At 35.7% G+C, this 15,554-nt stretch overlaps 1 protein-coding gene across 1 annotated transcript in view; it reads right to left on the reverse strand.

Moving 5' to 3' along the window:
- Window positions 1-15,554, reverse strand: part of GABBR2 (gamma-aminobutyric acid type B receptor subunit 2) — a 202,375-nt gene that overhangs the window by 10,142 nt on the left and 176,679 nt on the right. Inside the window, exons 9-11 of the mRNA XM_085317035.1 lie at window positions 13,854-14,078; window positions 8,955-9,137; window positions 7,060-7,189 (exon numbers count right to left, since the gene is read on the reverse strand). Of these exons, the coding sequence (XP_085173161.1) occupies window positions 7,060-7,189; window positions 8,955-9,137; window positions 13,854-14,078 (538 nt within the window). The remainder of the gene's footprint in view (window positions 1-7,059; window positions 7,190-8,954; window positions 9,138-13,853; window positions 14,079-15,554) is intronic.

Consider the following 15,554-nt stretch of genomic DNA (forward strand, 5'->3'; position numbering starts at 1 on the left):
TTTTTTATTTTATTTTATTTTTTTGCCCTGTAGATATGAAAATGAGAATATCTTTTTCTTTTTCCCTTCTTCTTCTTCTTCTTCTTCTTCTTTTTTTTAATTGATCTTTCATTTAAGTAATGATGACTAAGATCCTTACTTGGTCATATGCTTGCAGGAGTTAGAGCTTAAAGAAAAAGACACCATCTTCTATCACATGCACTTAAAAATTTTAAGGATGGAAGAGACCAATCTTATGTACATGAACAAATGAAAGAAAACAAATAAATTGCAATGGTAAATATTTTTCCACTTTCCTTTGAAGTTTATTACTGCTTTGAACACCTCTTCCCCATCTTTTCTTTCACTGACCATTAAGTATACCATTTTAAAAATGTCCTTCATTCTCAGGAGACTCTCTACCACTGCAGACAATACTGAGTAAGTTGCACTGGAGTGATCTAACTACATGCATAATCCAATTTACATTAGCCAGAAGCAATTTCTGAATGATTTTTACCTTCTTAGACCTCAATCAAGAACTCAGAAGTCTGAATAAGTGATGTCTGAGCACTTTCCACTCACAAAACCACAGGAATTTCAAGTGTGTCACATGGCAATCACTGATTGGTTCATTAGAAAACAAACTTGCTACTCAGTTGTCACTGAAAAACAGAAAGCTTTAGCACAGGCTCCGTCTGCAGCAGAGAAATGATTCTAAATTACCAGGCTCTAAGCTGCAAGAACACGGCCTGTTCTGGGAGCTCAGAAGTTTAGTGAAGAGATCCCTGCTTCTGGCTGCTTGTTTTTCTCTTTACCAGARGTGACTCTGCCTTCAATCCTGCCATACATATAATCACTCCACAACCTATTTCTGTCAAAATTATCTGGACTGGCATTCACATGTCATGCATATTAACAAGTACTGTTCAGCTGCAGGCAGAAAACCCTGTGTGACACCCACTAAAGTATATGAGCTCTGTTACTCCACACTTCCTGCAGTGTCTACGAAGTTTTTAGAAACTATTTTTTTTTACCTAGAAATTTGTTTTGTTGACATCTATACAATGCAGCTTTATTGAACCTCTCTATCACTATGTTTTAACAACAACATTCCTCTAATGGCTTACAGCCTGATGTCAGAACTGCTGTTCACCCCAAGTCTTTCAGTTCCTCTGTTTTCACTTTGCTAGGAAACATATTTTATGCTCCAGAGGGAAGTAACTGTGGTGTAATAATGACTTAAAAACTAGCAGAGATAATGTTGTTGATGTACTAAAGAAACCTGAAAACATTAAATCTGAATGTAGATTTTTAAAAACTACTGCAGTATCTCACACTGCTGTTGTTTGGACTGTGAAACCAGACTAGTAAGTTTGATTACAGTCACTTTTTTTTGTGAATAGTTTCAGGACAGTCTCAAGTGTGATACCTTACTGACAGCATRCAGTTTTAAGTAGCCTGAAAAAGAAACTCTTTCTCTTGAAATGAAAAGAAAAATTAAAATGACTATATCCTCTCCTGGGTAGAAGAAAGAATTTCAGAAGATATTCTCCTAAACTAAGCTCACAGCACTTGGCAGTCTAAGTCATGACTTCTGATAGTTATGTTCTGAAAGGAAGAATTTTTTTTTTAATAAAAGCTATAAATACTGTCTTCTGATTTATAAAGCTGTAAATCAGAAGAAACTCGTTTACTCCACGTGTACAATGAAAGCAAAGACGGAACCTCCAGCAGTATGATCCTGAGATAACATGAAAGTTTTCCCTATTGAAACAGAAATGAGCTCCAATTCCAGGACTAGGATCCGTTTGCCCTACTTCATAGAAACTAATGTATACTTATAAAAAGATATAATAAACTTCATGTTATCTTTAAAATAGCATTCCTTTAAAGCCCTGTCTACATATTTTTGAAAGCTTTTCTTTGAATCTGTGGTTTCAGACTCAAACTTAATAATTGAAGCAAAGTAACTTAATAGAAACAATATTTTTCTCTTCTATCACAGATAAACTTCTCTATTTTCCTTTGCATTTGCAAGCAACATGCCTTTGAAGTTTGTTTTTCTTTAGGTTGTTTTTACATGGGGAAAACCTAACACTAGAAAACATCGAAGTGGGGTGACAACTGACAGTATGTTGGTATATTAGACATGGAAATGAATGCCCTGATTTCTTTTATAGCAATGAGTAAAGATTGTTTCCTGGCAGAAAAGCAGAAAAAGCAGAAAAGCATTTCTGAGCAATCTGGGGGTCTGCAGAAAGAAATCTTGCTAATGTGACCAGCAAAATGGAAGTGTTCGTAAGTGGGGACTATTACAAGGTTGCATCTTGCATCTTACTGTGCTTTCCATAGTTTGACTGTAATTCATTAATTTTTCTAGTACACTACTGTCAATTGTAGTGGCAAAGGCAGAAATAACTAGAGATTCTACTGCAAGATTTATTCTGAACTTAGTTTCATATGAAATTCCCACCATATATGAATCATTCATGTAGAAATAATTTCATTTAATAAAATGATAAATAGAAGTGCATCAGTGAGATTGTAAGATTCTACAAGTAGCAAAACGAGTCAGCCCAACAAACATAGTATCCTTCCTCTGTGCTTTTCCTACAGAACCGATTTCAATCCTGATATGCATGTATTTTTCACTTACTTACACCTATCAGAGAGCAACATTTTGCCCTTCAACAGGAAAAAATTCCAGGGACCAAAGAAAAGGGGTGGTAAAAGCTAAAGGGAAACCTTTTACAGCAGTTCCTTTCATTAGTTTGGTGACAATGCCTATAAATTTCTGAAAAACTACACTTAAAACTGCTTGGTGGAGCTCTCTGTTACTGCATGTATAGGCTCCTCTGCAATTAAGATAGTGGCTGATATCCTGTGCTGCAGCTTCTGGGGGAAAAAGTCAGGGTGAAAAGAGCTTAAGCTGCTCTGGCACTTAAGTGGCTCCAAATATAAATCCAAATATTCCCAAGAGTATTTTAGTTTATGGCCATTCTAGGGAGCTGCTGTAAAATCCTCAGCAACATTTATCTCTAGTAACTTGCACTGTAGAAAGAATTACTTTCACCACGTCTTTGTTGTTTCTTGCCCACTCTCTACATTGGTGCAGGGAGCCACTTCTGGAAGTGCTGGTGTATGCCTAAACCAGCATATTTCTTCCCTGGAACTGTGTGGCACAACCCTATTCTTTATATAGCATCACAATCAGAAGAATTTTTCCTTTTTCCAAATACCTGCCTGGAAAACTCAGCTTTGGGTCCAAGCATCAAGCTTTGCTGTCTACTGAAAATCACTGCCAGTTACAAGAACTGTCCATGCCAAATGCTGCTGTTATCTACAGTCACATCCTTGCCTTAAGCTGAGGCTGTAATGCAGTTCTGTAACTGCAGTGAGATCTGGAAACAGAAAGCCAGGAGAAAAGCTAGTATTGTGCACAGAGCTGAGGAGGCTAGCAGAAACAGTAATTTACAATGATCTGAGGAATGTAACAAATTAAGTTAATGGAATCCCCCATACATATATCTAATATTCAATGGAGGAAGCAATTTGCAGTCCCAGAACCATGGTCCATGGAGCACTTTGAGAATTGCTTGACTACACAAAGTTATCAAAGCAGGACATGCAAAGGCCTGTATAAAAAAGCAATAAAGCTCTAAACCACAAACTTTATTTTCCTAATTGCTTTTCTTACATGGCCAATTGCTGTAGATGTCTAAGGGATGTTATAGGCTTTTGAATGAAAGATGAATGTTTTGGATAATATCTCTTTAAATGAGGCCTATGGAATTAAAATGTATGTGCTGCATATAGATGGAGCCACAAACAAGCAAATAATTGGGTACACCAGAAGCATTACTATTAATAACTAAGCAGAACCCTGAAAGTTACAAAACTTTGCATGAGATCAGCCAGCTATAGGAGTGCTCAGATGTGTCTGTCTATTCTGGATAATGTAATTTAATGTTTGGTTCCTAAATATTTTAGATAAATACTCATTTTAGATAAAATATTTTAGATAAAAACTCACTTTGGCACTTGGCTATAGATTAGGTGTTTTGACCCTGGACAATTTTTAAAGATCAGAAATATATTGAAATGTGCTATGACATTAAAGTTGTTTGAAAAGTGTTTTATAAATCTTTTGTTATTATCAGTTCTCTGAAATGCAGTGATCTGAATTTACAGAAGCAATAGCAATAGGGATATTATATCCTCTATGTGAACTCTTTCAGGACAGCAAGATGTTTTATGAAGCAGACTGATACAGAATTCAGCCTTGTGTACCAGATGTTTTATGAAGCAGACTGATACAGAATTCAGCCTTGTGTACAAGATCAGTGGCAAATGATCTGCTCTGATTTTTGTTAGCTCCAAGTCAACTGTTACTTTTGGCATCTGTCCTACTAACCTCTGCTTCGGTTCATATCTTTTATTAGTTGCAAGCTGGAAACACACCTTATCATAACCTTAAAAACAACATCAGACTGGCTTCCCCAGTTGCAAGGTGGAGGCGCGAAACATGGCTACTTCTAACTCATGCTAATAAATTATTTACATCTTTTGAGGCTTGCCTCAAGTGCTATCAGGGACACATAATATCAAGTGCTGAGCTTTCATTTACAAATGTTCTATGAAATGGATAGCTACAGAAAAGTTAGTTTTATCAACCAGTGTTCGCTTTCTTGTAGCTGTACAGGCTAGAATTTTTTTAAAATACCATGCTATGGTATTTTTACCATTTTTAAGCTGTGTCTGTTTGCATTTGCAGAGAAGCAGCAATGACTCAGCAGCGTGAATTCTCTAAATCCTATTATTTTGATTGGAATGGTAGAATTTCAATTAAAGCCAAATTTTAATTAAATATATGAATTGACAATTGGGATTTGATGCAGTGAGAGAAACACAGAAGATATTTAGACACATAGCAAAGCTAGAGGGAAACAGGAGAAGAGAGAAACCAAGAGGAAGAAAAAATGGAAATGGAGGGACAGTAAGGATGACAAGAGTTGGTTAACATGGTATGTCAGAGCCTGGACATTAGATAGTCAGAGATGATTATGAGATTGTAATCTGCTATGACTTTATCAGGACCAGGATACTCCCTAATCTCTTGCTTGGGGCACTTGCCTTCAAAGTGTGGAGCCATGCTTCAAATACCTGCTGCAAAGTAGGATCTAGGTCTTTCTTACTTCTAACCTATTTAGTAAAAAGATGGCCAAGGGAACCATTATTCTTTTTTTTTTTTTTTTTTTTTTTTTTTTTTTTTTTTTTTTTTTTTTTTTTTTTTTTTCCCTCTCTTTTGTGCAGAGCCAGATCTGGTAGGCCCATCCAGAAAATTGTGCCCAGGAACTACAGTATGTAGAAGAATATCTACCTTGCCAGTCACAGTAGTACATAGTTCCAAGCTACTTAGTRCATCAAGCTTGGAGTGGTTTAAGTATGCACTGAGTAGCAGAAACATAGAGGTTAAGGAATTGTATCAGAGAAACTTAGGAATGTAGAGAATCTTAGATGCTGGTGCTTAGAGCAGCAGCAGCTGAGCATCAATATCTGTTTTAGATATAGCCACAATTAAGTGCAGAAAGGTTAAATTTTCTCCTTGATTTCTTTGCCAGTATCCTACTGCTAATGAATGCAACCAGCTGTGGGAAACATCTAAATCTCTGCCTAAATAAATCTATACCCTAAATCTATACCCAGCATACCTCTTGAGAATCTTTTTTTTTTTTTAAACTCAGATAGCTATTTGGCACAACGTAGTGCATCATTTTTGCTTGAAATATTATTCATGATTTATTGTTTTTCCTGGAGCATCTGACATGAGTGGAACATTCTACATGTTCCTTTCAAACACTTGGTAAAACTGGTTTATCCCACTCACTGATGTTAGTTCTTGTTGCTGATCTCAGCCCAATAATCATACACCTCCAGTAGCGATTTACATTTTTCTTTTCTTTCTTTCCCCCCTTCTGTTTTTTAATTTTAAAAAAGAACCATGGGAACTCTATGGACCTCTTCCATTCTTTTGCCACAGGTTACATAGCCAAGTTACAAAGCCAGGCTAAAATATAGAACTACATGAAAAAGTAATCTTACTCAATCAAAATTTCAGTATATTTCTAAAGCATATATGAACTATTGCTGTTCTAAAATCATTCTGCAACAAATATTTTTACAGGAATGGCCTCTGCTCCATTTAACTAAGATTATGCTGCCACAGCAACAGGAAACTTGAGCCTATCATTGCAACAAACAGGCAAATCTGTGACTTTCCAACATAGGGCAATTACTTTTTTCACATGTTATAATACTATTCAGCTATACAAAGTGATTTGTAAGAAGTCACAAAGTCGATCAATACTAGAGTCAGAAATGGAAGCTGAGTGTCCTCACTTCCACTTTATTGCACTACATATCAGATCTTACTGCTTCCCAAAAGTGAAATAACTTTAATGGAGGCAATTCTTCTGTGCATATTTCTTGAAGGTACAATGCAAGAGACTTGGTAGAAACAACTTAGGAATATTATAGTAGTTGTGAAATGCTTTTTTAGCATTTCCTGTGGAAGAATTTCCATATATGAGTACCTTTGGTTCTACATTTTGAGTCCATATGAGCACTGAAATATTTATGTGCTCTTTTGTGCTAGACAGTCATGTCAAAAATGGCAGGATTTGTTGTAGGACATCATAGGACATATGTATCATAAGGACATATTAAAACTGGCTTCCTATATTTGAAAGTTGGCTCAGTTCTAGGACTTTCTTGGCACCATGCAGCACAAAAAAGCCCTTGAATTCTAAACATAAATGAGTTTTAAAATGTTTTCTGCTATACCATGTGTATTATATGCATAGTGCAGGCACACAATGAAGAAGATATATAAACAGCAAAATAACTGCTCAGTGGGCAACATATAGCTTATTATGTGGCTCTACACACTTCCCATAATGCAACCAAAATATTAAAGATATGTTATAGCAGGATCTGAATGCTCTGTAATCAATCCACTGAAACTGATAGTCAAAATCTTGATGGTTAAAGCTTACTAAAGGCTTTACTAACTCTTACCTTTGCTGTCTGTAAAGTTCCGTATACTGAGAATGTCATTAAGATCCTGATAGTGGTTCTGCTTAATGTACGTTGTTTTCTCAGGAGTGTCCTGAAGCTGCATTGTGACCTCTTCTAAGTCTTTGTCCAGCTACAAAACAGAGAGAGTATAACTTATTAAGAATTCAAGAATCGTTGCTTCAGATAGCTACAGTAACTGCACAGCTTTCTATGATTAGAGAAGGCGGCAGGTGGTATTGCAGTCATCATAGTATAGGAAATACAGTGTTCTTATAGTACTACTACAGTATTTCTAAAATATCATGCTGTTTGTAAGAAACCACATTCAGCTTAATATTGTACACACAGAGTTCTTGAGGGATAAAACTGCTACAAAGTCAAAATAAAACCATAAAAGAAGAACAAGATTCAGAAGTTGACAGTTTAAACAATTTCAGATATTCTGCTGAATAAGAAAGTGATGGGCATTAAAATGCCCAGAAACCTCTGGACGATTTATTATTTATGCATACAAATGTGAGGTACATACCTATAACTACTTGTTAATTAACTAACATTTAGCGGAATGTAACTGAAATATAGCAACTGAGTCATATCTGGCCATGAAAGTGACTGCAGTCAACTCCACCAGATATGCTTTGTTTCTCTAACAGTTATTTTTATTTTCTTAGAGAGCATCCTTTTAGGCTTTGTGTATGTGTAATTTCAAGAAAAATCAAACTCCTAGTTTTAGGTTTTGGAGCCGAGGGCATTCTATATTTTTGTGATTTGAAAATTTCACTCATGTTTTAGATTTTTCATGTCTTAATGTGTATAATCTGATAGCTAGCACTAAGCTGCTGTTTCAAGTATGTCTTTCCAGGAGGGAAAAAGTGGAAATAGGAAGAGCAGAATAAACAAAATCTTTACCCAAAGATATCCTTGAAAGCCTGAGGGAGCCTTTCTCTGCCTTTAAAAAGRCAGAGAAAATTATGGCTTTTTGATTTTTTGGTAGTCTGAGTAAATGCATTTTGGTTTTGTAGGCAACTGTCATTAGCTAAGATCTGAATGAAGCAGTAATGATTGCAATAAAATACCTTTTCTTCACGTATAAGAATATTTCACATGATAGACAAGAACAGGATAATTTTTGGTAAGATTTAGATCAATTGTGGATATCTTGTCTCTCAAAATGGTCAGTCTTCAAGGATGATATATCATCATTTGAAGCCTCTGGGCAAGGATAGACATAATTAAAAATACACATATTATAGCTAAAATAGAATTAATGCATTTAATCTTTCCCTCAGTAAGTTTCTTGGTATTTCTGCTAGAGGGTTAGGTTACATGATCATAATGGTCACTTTTAGCTTAAGAAAGTAAGTGATGCTATTTCTTAGCAGATGTAAAATCTGCCTAGCAACTTTTTTGAGCAAACTCTAAGAGAGGATGAGAAATAGCAGCAAAAGCAATCTCTGAGCTCAGTCGTAGGCAGAAATAAAAACAGATCTTCAGCTGCTGGGGCTTCAGGTCTCTGTTTATATGTAAAAGTTGCACTCCTAGAGCTATTGGTATACAGTGCTCAGCATGTCTATTTGAAGCAACAGATTAATTCGCTCTTATGAATGAAGTTTAATTTTAATCTGCTATAGCATATTTTCATTTTATAACATATGTTAGGTAATCACTGTTTTAATTACCTATTAATATAAATAATCTGTTTCCTAGTATCTCAATATTTTGCTAAGGAGCAAAGTCATTTTTTTCTGCTAAAAAGTACTCAACGTTTAAGCAGATTATAGAACTGCAAAAAAGAAAGAAATAAGGTCCTTATCGCTTAAGGGACAATTCAGTTCTGTGTACAAATGCTTTAAAATGGTTTGTGTGGCCTAGGTAGTATATATAATAAACAATACCTCTGTTATTTTCATTCTCAAACGATGGTTTTCTGACTGCAGTCCTTCTAGTCGAGATGTACTGGCCTGATTGACGCTGGTGACTGATGTGGATGTTTTTGAGTCTTCTTTCTTTTGATTTTGAGTGAACTGAAATCGTCTGTTCTGTGTGGCTGCGTCTGGATTTGTTCTCAGTGTGATGAGCTGAAAGGTTGAAAAGTCTTAAGAAACCCTGCAGATGTTTTTATTTTTGCATTTATTTCTTTTGTACTCCAAGATCCTGAAAGATAATCTGTGTTTTTCTAACTTTCAAGTATAAATGTTATGTACAAAGTAAACTCTTCTTTCCATGTGCAATACTTAATTTCTGAACGACTTCACAGAACAATTTGAATCAAAATGATCTTGCACAGAGTTTTCCAAGAATTAGAGACAAAAAAATAAATCTATTTAACTGGATCTTAGTTACTATATAAATATATTTCAGTTTTTCGTCATTTTTTTCCTTCATTGATATTTTTTATATTCTCAAAGGATGTATTTTTTCTCAAAAGAAATTACATCAAGCTGTCCTCCCCAAAAATACAGTTTCATGTGAAATTTCCTCTCTCCTACTGCTACAAGTAATACTCAAGCAGAGAGAGGCAGGAGGTAGGAGTGTTAATAGAAAGAACCTATGCACAGAAACTTTTATTTTAGTGACCAGAAATAAAGAAAATCTGGTCAAATAAATTAAACAGGTCATTCTAAAATGTTAACCTTACACTTGTTTACATGAAATATGTTTAAGTAATACTAGTGCCAATGTGAAAATCTCACATCAGACATGGGGATAGAAAGCTAGTAGCTGTCTGGAAACGGTAAGAGTGCAGCTCAGAGTACCCTAGAGAATACAGAATAGAGAATACAGAATGTATGATTACTCATCAAGTGGCATAGATATATATTTATATGTAGAGAAAGCTGAAGGAGCTCCCTGCCCTAGTAGTATTGGTATAGCATCACAAGTTCAAAGCTTTTGAATTGTCTGAAAAGAAGGCACAGTGTATTTGGATTTTGTAGTATAGACCTATTTTGGAACTGGTTCCCTTGGTTCTTTAGAGCACAAAACGATCCTACAGCTATACGGACATGAAATGAAGACCTAAACTTCAGTAGAGAGAAACCTAACTGATCAGGCACTGAAGCACTCAGTCCAAGACACAGGTTTAAAGACAATGTCTGCAGATTGGGATGATACACTATTTTTGAAGACAATAAATTGTCATTTTCAAGTGACAAATGGTATGGACCAAGCTAAGGTACCCAATGTCTTCTTTGCCTCAATCTTTACAACAAGGGTCAGCCCTGAGGAAGGCCCTGAGACTAGTCCTGAAAGTATGAAGGAATGAGGAAGATCAGATTCAGTTTAAACCAATTGAACCTAAATTATTCAATGAGACCTGATGGGATACATCAAAGAGGACTAAGAGAGATGGCTGGTGTCATTGTGAGGCCACTCTTGATTATTTTAAGAAGGTTGTGGCAATCAGCAGAGGTTCCTGAAGACTAGGACAAAGCAAGTGTCACAGCTGTGTTCAGTAAGGTCCCTGATCCCTGGGAAGATGATGGAGCAAATCCTCCTGGGAACCATTTCCAGGCATATTAAGAACAAGGTGACTGAGAGAAGTCGGCATGGATTTATGAAGAGGAAATCCTGTCTAACCAACCTGATAGCCTTCTATAAGGAGATGACTAGCCTGGTGGATAAGGGGAGAGTGGCTGCTGTTGTTTATCTTGACCTGAGCAAGGATTTCAACTGTCTCCTCTAACATCCTCCCAGATAAACTGATGAAGTAGGGACTAGATAAGGGGTCTGTAAAGTGGATTAAAAAATGTCTGAATTGCTGGACTCAAAGAATCATGGAGGCCAGTTGCTAGTGGTGTCACACAGGGATCAATACTGGGCCAATACTATTTAATCTCCCCATTGATGACCTGAATACAGGTCATCAATGAATGCACCCTTGGCAAGTACGCAGACAATAAAAAAGAATGGTCATTCAGTTCATTCTTGTGTCTTGAGAGGCTGGAGAAATGGGCTGACAGGCATCTCCTGAAGTTCAAAAAATGGAAATGTCAAATCCTGTCCCTTGTGGAGAAGAACTTTAAGCATCTAGACTGGTTAGGGGCTGACTGAACAGAAAGAAGATTTGCAAAAAAGTTGTCCTGGTGGATATAAAGTGGAAGATGAGCCAGCAATTAACCCTTGCAGCAAAGGCAGCCAGCAGCACCTTGACCTGCATTAGGAATAGTGTTACTAGCAGGTTGAGAGAGGTATTCTTCTCTACTCAGCACTGGTAAGYGCACATCTCGAGTGGTGTACCCAGGTCTGGGTTCTCCAATACAAGAGAGAGATGGACATACTGGAGTGAGTTCATGGGGAAGCTAGGATGATTAAGGGTTTGGAGCATCTGGCATATAAGGAAAAGCTGAGAGTGCTGTGATGGTTTAGCCTTAAGACTAGAAGGTGGAGGGAGTATGCTTTGCCTCTCTTGTGCTTCCAGAGTCAATGCTGAATAGACAGAAAATGTTATCAAAGCAGCAAAATCATATTTTATGCCTGGCCCCATAGAACAGATTTTGCTTTGCTGTTAGACTGTACAGGAAACTAGATGAGAATTAATATGCTAATCATATTACAACAAGTGATAGTATGCACTCACAATGTGATTAGAAGTAAGCATAATGTTCTATCTCAAAAAGGATGAAGCAGAAAAACTAGGAGAGACAATTTTGATAGATATGAATATGCAAGATACTCTATGAAGACAGAATACATATCAAGATTGCTCATTTTTAGAGGAAAGATAAGTATATTGAAAAATACTTATCCTATTCAGCATTAAATATAATTAGAGATAGTAGTTAACAGCTAATAGGAAAAATATACATAACATATATGAATAGTGCAGATTATAAGATATTGTTGAAACCATAAACATAACAATTTTTAAAATGCTTGGACATTTTTTGATCAGATAACAAAGTTATTGTAAGTAGGATACAGTGGAAATATTTGTATTTCAGGATAGCCTTAAATGAAGAGAGCAAATTTCCCATGAATAAACAGACACATTTCCTCTACTCTAGCTTATTCTTCTATGGGATTTTCCTCATATTTTTCTGAGGCACAAAATGTTGGTGGATGACATGGGCCATTAACTGAAGAAGCATAATAATTGATTGCCACATTATAAGTATATAAGATCAGTAGAACTGACAAGAAGTAAGGGAAAAACAGAATGTTTCTTTCCCCATATTGCCTACATTGTTGAATAATTGCCTGTTCAGATTCATAAAAGGGCTGTGAAGCTAAAACTGAATACTAGCATAATAAGTCTGAAAGCCTGCTGAAAATTAGTTGAAAGTAACGTATTTTACTTCGTATTGCGGGATTACTGGCCTGGCCCATAAACATGTTATTGCTTGCATCTGCCTGATCGTGCCTTAAGAACTGAAGAAGTTATCTTCCAAGTCTTCAATAGCTTTTCCTGTGTTTGATGCAGCATAGGCTTTAGGATTTCACCAATAACCATAGGCTTTAGGATTTCCTACATAACCAAAATTGTACTAATTGATTACATATTACTTGGATGAAGAGATTTGGTGCCTGTCCCACAACCAAGTCTTACCTAGATGTCCAAGCTAAGTGTTCTTGGGTCTAATCTTTTGAGTGGTTTGGATAGGCAATTGTGAAATCTAAGCAGGTTGCAGGAGAGAGTACTTGCCAGACACCCTGCTCTAGCTGTGCCACAGTGTGGCAAGAAGAAATATAGGTCAAAAAAAAAGGAGTATGAGAACAAGAAAAATTCTCCAGCTATAAAAGTACTCATGTGGACATAAGAAAGGTCATGTGGACATAAGAAATGCTGTATTCCAGCTCCTGCTTCCACCTCTGTTTCAGCCCTGCTTCTTGATTCTCACTTTGCAAATGTCCCAATGTGAATCTGATTCGGAGTGAAAAGCTGAGCTTATGCAAGACACACAAAATGACTGCAATCATACGTTTTACTTAAAAATATTAAATATATCTGCCATAACTTCAGGCGTTTGCGAAAGTAAGTTTACACAGAAACTAGTTATCCCTTCATTTAAGGTCTATCATAGTCATGTCTAAAATATAACTTTGTAAATAAAATGACAAAGTTCTATCCCTTGGTGGGCAAATACCTTCTCACTTCTTCCAACAATGCATGACAAATATATCATCAAAACCCCAAAACAGCAAAAAGAAATGAAAACATATTCCTCTCACTTTGTGCCTCACTTATTTTATATGTTAATTATATATTAGTTAATAGAAATGTATCAGTGTTAGCAGCTACCTGCAGGAACATATAGTTTCTCTCTGAAGCCTGTTTTACCACCATACTTACTATGTCTACTGTCTATATTGCCTATTTTACTAACATACCTTAGAGTTTTCAACGTATTTAATCTAAAAGGCCTTACTGTTTTAGAGATAAATAAGTGGAGATTCTTATTAGCCTGCATTAGGTACATGAGAACATGTGGCACAATGGACAACTTGACCTGAATCCCCATTTTCCTGAAAATTGGAAGTAGATACTATTCCACTGCAATTACTTTGCCTCCTCAATCACAGATTCAGTAAAGATGAAGTAGGAGGAATGCATGTATTCACATTCTTGTAAATTTGCTTTGCACATTTTAGTTTCTCTATAATCCTATGAATCTTTGTTTCTCCTCCTAGGATCTAGAGACAAGAAGTTTAGACTGGTCTGATTCAGAATTCACACACATTCTTTGTGCTTGAAAAGACAATGAATATATTCTATATTAAAATATTTTAAAAATATAAAACTGCAATTACAAAATAAAAAAAAGAAACTGACTCATCCTAAAAAATTCACCTACCTTAGGTACAAAGACAAGGCAGAGTGTAATGGTACTGCAGAATATTATTACTAAAGCAACAATGCAGAACTGCACATTGGGTTGGTCCCGAGTAAGGAATGAAACAGCTGCACCAATAATGCACATTATCCCCACGTTGTATACACTCATTCCAATGTATTTGCTGTCGTTTAAAGCAGGAATGCTGACATTTCGTGTTTCCCATGCCAAGAAACACCCAAATAACTGAAAGAAAGCGTAAGAGAATAGTAACAGTTATAATAACAATTGGCTGACATCCAGTAAAAGTATTGATTTAAAACTGGTGTTTTTTTAAATTGACAAATATAGGCAACATTGCAATACAGAGCTATATACTTACCTTTTACATGACATCTAATTACCTACATGATTTGTTTCACTCACTAGAATGGATGAATTCCTGCACTTGCAAAAAAAAAAAAAAAAAAAAAAGTGAAACTTCTAATCAGTAGTGGTTGGATCAAATTCCTCTAAATGTTACGGTCCTTCTTGCTGGTTTTCAAGGATTTCCATAAAGATATATAGTGCATTGTTCTTTTAGTTATTTTTGGCAATTGCTCTCAGTATACTCTTGCTAATCTTTCACTGTATGCCTGTCACCTTCATTAATAAACAGCAGTGCCAAAATGTGTCCTATGGCATACAAATATACAATATAGAAAGTATCACCCTAGCTGCTCAGAATTACAGTAGAAGTTGGTAATGGCCATTCTATTGCAATTGTCTAATGATTTCTGGCATAAAAGATTCCTGTAGTAATTTTTTATTTATGTGTTTGTTTGATATATTTTTAAGTTCTAGCCCCTTTGCTATTTGCAATAGGCCTTTGAAATCAGCAAGAGAAAAATCTTTAGTGTAAAGGAGACTTCTTCATTGCTTGAAATTTGATTTTATTTTGCTACAGCCTGAACTACTGCAAATGGTCATTTTATTTCCCTTGAATTCGTCAGAGAAATTCTGGCAACTCAAGAAAACTATAAATGAATGCAAGACATTGTATTTAAGTTTCTTCTTTACAGATTCTTTTTAGTACTGAAATCCATTACAGTAAGAAACTTGAACCAAATAAGCACTTGGTTATATTAGCAGATATCCATAAGGAATAGCTTTACGTTGTCGCTCGCAAAAAGTTACCACAGAAGATCACAGCAACATAATATGATTAAACACATATCATAAGAGCAAGTATATATTACAATTTGAATCTATTTCTGCTACATAAAAAATTGATGCGAAGAGACGCATGAAGGAATACTGCAATATCTGCAGTATTTCAAATTTATATTGGCATTTTCCTTGTGGTCATATCAGTGAGAAATTTATCCTACCAAACCATATTGAAAAGTATGTTTTGGATGCTAAAATAGTGTTGATGTTTAATTAAAGATACAATATTTCTGGTATTACTATAAATTATCTCCCCCCACCACAAAGCTTAACTATCCACCTCTCTGAGGACTGTAAAATGGGACAGATGGTTTGGTGCTAAACTGATCATAAATATGAACTGGAATAGCACAAATTAATTGAGCAGGAGGCAGTCTCTTCTCCTGAATTATCTTTTTGATCATCAAGCCATTTGGAAAAGAATGCAAATAAATTTATTAAAAATCATCACTATTTAGAGAAAATAAAGAGGAATTTTAACATGATCTTGATTTGAGACTTGAATTTTGATCT

The sequence above is a fragment of the Rhea americana genome, unplaced genomic scaffold (genome assembly GCF_003343005.1).
Source record: "Rhea americana isolate MKP2758 unplaced genomic scaffold, rheAme1 scaffold_486, whole genome shotgun sequence".
Taxonomy (NCBI): Eukaryota; Metazoa; Chordata; class Aves; order Rheiformes; family Rheidae; genus Rhea; species Rhea americana.